The 4,879-nt window shown below is 42.9% G+C and overlaps 1 protein-coding gene across 1 annotated transcript; it reads right to left on the bottom strand.

Moving 5' to 3' along the window:
- Window positions 1-629: 629 nt before the first annotated feature.
- LOC145399352 (oplophorus-luciferin 2-monooxygenase non-catalytic subunit-like) lies at window positions 630-4,646 on the bottom strand. The gene is made up of 3 exons (XM_080272006.1): window positions 3,812-4,646; window positions 3,470-3,601; window positions 630-769 (listed from the first exon to the last, which is right to left on the bottom strand). The coding sequence occupies exons 1-3, from the start codon at window positions 4,644-4,646 to the stop codon at window positions 630-632; spliced, it is 1,107 nt and encodes a 368-aa protein (XP_080128132.1).
- Between the last annotated feature and the right edge of the window lie 233 nt (window positions 4,647-4,879).

Genomic DNA, 4,879 nt, shown 5'->3' on the forward strand with positions numbered 1-4,879 from the left:
AAGAAGAGGCAGAGGTAGGCCGAGGGAATGGCTGGGCATATAGAAAAGAAGGCAGTTTAATACAGGATGTGCCAGAGTGGACTGCTAGAGGAAGAAGAGGCAGAGGTAGGCCGAGGGAAACCTGGCTGAGGACAATGAAAAGAGAAGCAGGAGAGGAGTGTGGGTGGGACCTGAAGGAGATGGCAAGAGACAAATATTGGTGGAGAGAGTTCATCGAGGCCCTATGCATCCCGTGGGGTGCCACAGGAAATGACTGATTGATTGATTGACATTTTAAAACAAACTTTCATTCTGGATTTCTGGTGCATATAAACACAAATTCAAACTTGCAATATCGTTCACTAATTTTCAGCCATACAATGAGTGATACAAGATGCTTAAACAAACCACTTAAAAAAAACACACACACACATACACACATACACAAATCACACTTGGTAGGTCAAATAAAGAAAAAAGGTGAGAAAATATTTTGTCCTCTTGGAGACCTTTCCTTTTAAGTAAAAAAGAAAGAAAAAAAAAACTCCAGTGCTCTCCATTTTTGACCAACTCAGAATACACATTGGGAAGGTGACTCCCCCCACCCCGTCGGGCCATCCCTGGTTAGACCGTTAGACTGTTAGAAGCCGTTAACAGTTAGCTAATATGACGTCCGCAGCGTCGTCTAACAAGGTACCATCCTCACATGCAGTGTTAGGTGTTAGGAGATCAAGGTAGGTGGACTCCTGTACCAGCCACTGCAGGTTACACTCACACTTGATTGGATTGCCTGAGGAAGAGGGAGGATAATGATGATGATGATGATAGTAATAATAATAATAATAATAATAATAATAATAATAACAATAATAATAATAATAATAGTAGTAGTAGTAGTAGTAACAGTAGCAGAAGCAGTAGTAATTGTAGTAGTAGTAGTTGTAGTAGTAGCAGTAGTAGTAGTAGCAGTAATAATAATAATAATAATAATAATAATAATAATAATAATGATAGTAATAAGAATAATCCATCCATCATCCAATCCTATGTGGCACCATGAGGAGCGTAGGAGCCCAACGCTAGGCAAGTTGGTCCTGACATTTAAGATGAGTGACCAGCCTCACTCATCCCTGAGTGGCATTACAAGAGCAATAAACCCCAACCACCCCTTGGATATAAACCTTCACCGGCTCAATCCGACTGGAGCAGCACTACATCAAGTGAGTGAATGGTGAGTGCCCCACCTACCACAATAGTAATAATAGTAACCATCATCATCATCATCATCATTATCATCATCATCATCATCATCATCATCATCATCATCATCATCATCATCATCATCATAAGGGTAGGTTAGCAAGGTTTGGTTTGGTTAAACGGGGTTGTGTAGGGTTGGTTGAGTGGAAGAGGAGGAGAAGGAGGAGGAGGAAGAGGAGGAGGAGGAGGAGGAGGAAGAAGAAGAAGAAGATCTGGTTGACTATAAGGAAGAAGATCAAAAAGACTATCCCCTCAAAATAAATCGCTTAACAAAAAGTGTTAGGGAGCTTTCTTAAATAATATACCAATGAATAATCCCTCAAACAAAATAAATCGCTAAGGAAAAGGTGTTAGAGAACGTTCTCAAAGATTATACCATGGACTTACCCCTTGAACAAAATAAATCGCATTGAAAAAGGTGTTAGGGAGCTTCCTTAAAGAATATCCCGATTATCTCTTTAAAAATAAATCACTGAGGAAGCTATGTTAGGGAGCTTCCTTTGTGAATATACAAAGGACTAACCCCTCAAATTAAATAAATCGCTTAGGAAAAGATGTTAGGGAGCTTCCTCAAAAAATATACCAAGGACTAATCCCTCAAACAAAATAAATCGCTTAAGAAAAGGTGTTAGGGAGCTTCTTCAATCAACGAGAATACCAACCAAGGACCTACCCCTTAAAGAAAAACAAATCACTTAGAAAAAGATGTTAGGGAGGAGAATACCAAGGACTTACCCCTTAAAATAAATCGAAAAGGAAAAGGTGTTAGGGAGCTTCCTTATATCAACGAGTATACGGTCAAGGAGTTACCCGTTAAACAATATAAATCACTTAGGAAAAGGTGTTAAGGGGTTTCCTCAAAGAATATTACCCCTTAGAACAAATAAATCGCTAAGGAAGAGGTGTTAGGGAGTCCGCTTACCCATAAAACAAAATAAACCACTTAGGAAAAGGTGTCAGGGAGCTTCCTCAAACAACGAGGTTATCATGCAGAGTATGGCGATATTGGAAGGATTTACGCAACACTGTCTTCCTTCACCTTTATCATTCTTTTTCTGTGCCTGCCCTCCTCTCTTCCTATTTCTCACCGTCATCCACTCACTTGATGTAGTGCAGCCTACGTCTTCCTTCGCCTTTATCATTCTTTTTCTGTGCCTGTCCTCCTCTCTTCCTATTTCTCCCATCTTTCCTGTCACTTCTTATTGCTTTTCTTTCCTTCACAGGTGGCTTTACATTGAGTGACAAGCAAAATTATTTCCTGTAAGCCAAGAAACCATTTACAGCGCTGGGTGGTAACCATATAACCAAACCATACGTGCTCCCTACGTGTCAACAAGTGGGTTGGTGGAGGGTTAGTGTCCCTTCCCATAAAACAACTAACTGAGTCAAATGGCCACTTACGTGTGCTGTCCCTCTAATATGTTCATTTCTAATTCTCTCCAACCTCGTCACTCCTAGGGAAGAATGCAACGTCTTCAGTTCTTCTGCCTCCAACTCTGCGTCCTGTCTTTTTGTCAGTGGTACCGTCTCCATTCCGTACAGTCTTATAAACTTTCCCTTTCATTTCTGCAGAGACCCTTCTGTCACCTTTCTCCACCCACTCCATCCCACCTACACTCTCCTTTTTACCTCTCTACCACACTTTCCGTTACTTTGTACAGTTGACCCCAAGTATTTGAATTCATCTACCTTTGCCACCTCTACACCTTGCAGCCTCACGGTTCCCCTGTCCTCTCTCTCATTTACACACATGTACTGAGTCTTGCTTCTGCTTACATTCATTTCCTTCCTCTCCAGTGCATATCTCCATCTCTCAAGCTCTGCCTCAGCTTCCTCCCGGCTCTCACTACATATCACAATGTCATCCGCAAACATCATTGTCCACGGAGGCTCCTGTCTAATCTCATCTGTCAATCTGTCCATCACCATTGCAAACAAGAAGGGGCTCAAAGTCGCTCCTTGATGCAATCCCACCGCCTTGAAACCCTCTTTCCTACTGCACATCTCACTGCTGTTACACTATCGTCGTACATGCCCTTCACCGCCCTTACGTACATCTCTGCCACTCCTTTCTCACACAGTACCACAGTTCCTCTCTCGGTACCCTATCCTACGTATTCTCCAAATCTATAAACACACAGTGCAACTCCTTCTGGCCTTCCCTAACACAGAAGAGGACAATGAGGTGTAGTAAACAATAAATCGCTAAGGAAAAGGTGTTAGGACTTACCCCTGAGACTGACGAGGTCCCTAAGAGTCGGGTCGTTGCCTTGGATGGATTTGAAAACTGGCTCCCAAACGGCCTGGGGGAGATCCGTTAGGCTGTTGTACTGCATTAGCATCACCAGGCCCTGTGGCAGACCTGGAAAAAGATAGATAGATAGATAGATGGATGGATAGATAGATGGATGGATGGATGGATAGATAGATAGGTAGAGAGATGGATAGATGGACAAACAGATCCGATAAATTGTACTTCATTAAAATTACTAGGCCCTGCCCTGAAAATAGATAACAGATAGATAGATAGAATATGGTGCTAGAGAGAGAGAGAGAGACTAGTAGTACAAACCTCCAAACGCTCCACTTTGAATATGAAAAATCTTGTTTGAATCGAGCATCAGCTGTTCCAACGGTCCTCCCAGGTGAAAAGATCCGTTATACAAGGTCTCAATTTCGTTGCTGGTCAGGTCAAGGTAGGTCAACTGCTCCTGCTGCGAGAACATGCCGTCGGGGATGTAGTTAAGATGTAGATTTTTGAGAATTATCCTCTGCAAATTTGGCACCCCGTAAAATACCTCCGTGCCAAAGGAAATTCTTGGACTGTTCGTTATCTGCAGTCGAGCGAGGCTTTGGGAATTCAAATTTGACATGTGTGTAATGGCGTTCTTGTCTAGTTTCAATTCTGCAAGGTATGGGCAGCTGGCTAACAAGTCAAAAGGGAAAATATCGAGAGGATTGTCTGATATTTCAATGGTTTCCAGGAATGGGTACGAATTGTTAAAGGCGTCCAGGTCTATATGCGCGAGGTTGGTGTGAATAACGATGATGTTGACGAAGGAAGCGTTGTTGAAGGTGGCTCTGGTGAGGGTGGTTATTGGCACCCGATCCTCCGTCTCGTCCTTGGAAATCGTTAGGTTCCTGAATCTATCGAAGGGAAAATAGGCCTGGAAAGCTCTTGTCAATTCATCATCACTCTGGACATCGGAACAGTCCATATCTATCACTTCATCAGCATCATCTTTGGTGCAGACACAGGGGGCGATCGATTCTGCTTCTGGACATGGCCAGCTTGACTTTGAGGAGGGAAAATGCAGCTCAGTTTCCCTGGTTTCAGTGAGAAGGGTGTTAGTTCTACCGCCAGCCACCAGAGGGACCAGGAGCAAAAGGAGCAACGTACCTCCCATCTCGCCGTGCAGAGGGACACTGCCACGTCACATCACATCTGCTTGCATCTCACCCTCACTGCTTATGCCTGATAAGCAGAGATTAATGTTGTCATGCGGAAGGGTTGTATTATGGGAAGACTTCGTAATACCTCTTCGTTAGCGATTTATTTTGCATGTTACACCTTAATTACCACTTGTGTTATGTACCTGAAATTTACTTAATTTGCATCAGTGCTATCTATCTGCCTATC

Source organism: Coenobita brevimanus, chromosome 48 (genome assembly GCF_032717465.1).
Source record: "Coenobita brevimanus isolate Jiangsu-jjx chromosome 48, ASM3271746v2, whole genome shotgun sequence".
NCBI classification, from domain to species: domain Eukaryota; kingdom Metazoa; phylum Arthropoda; class Malacostraca; order Decapoda; family Coenobitidae; genus Coenobita; species Coenobita brevimanus.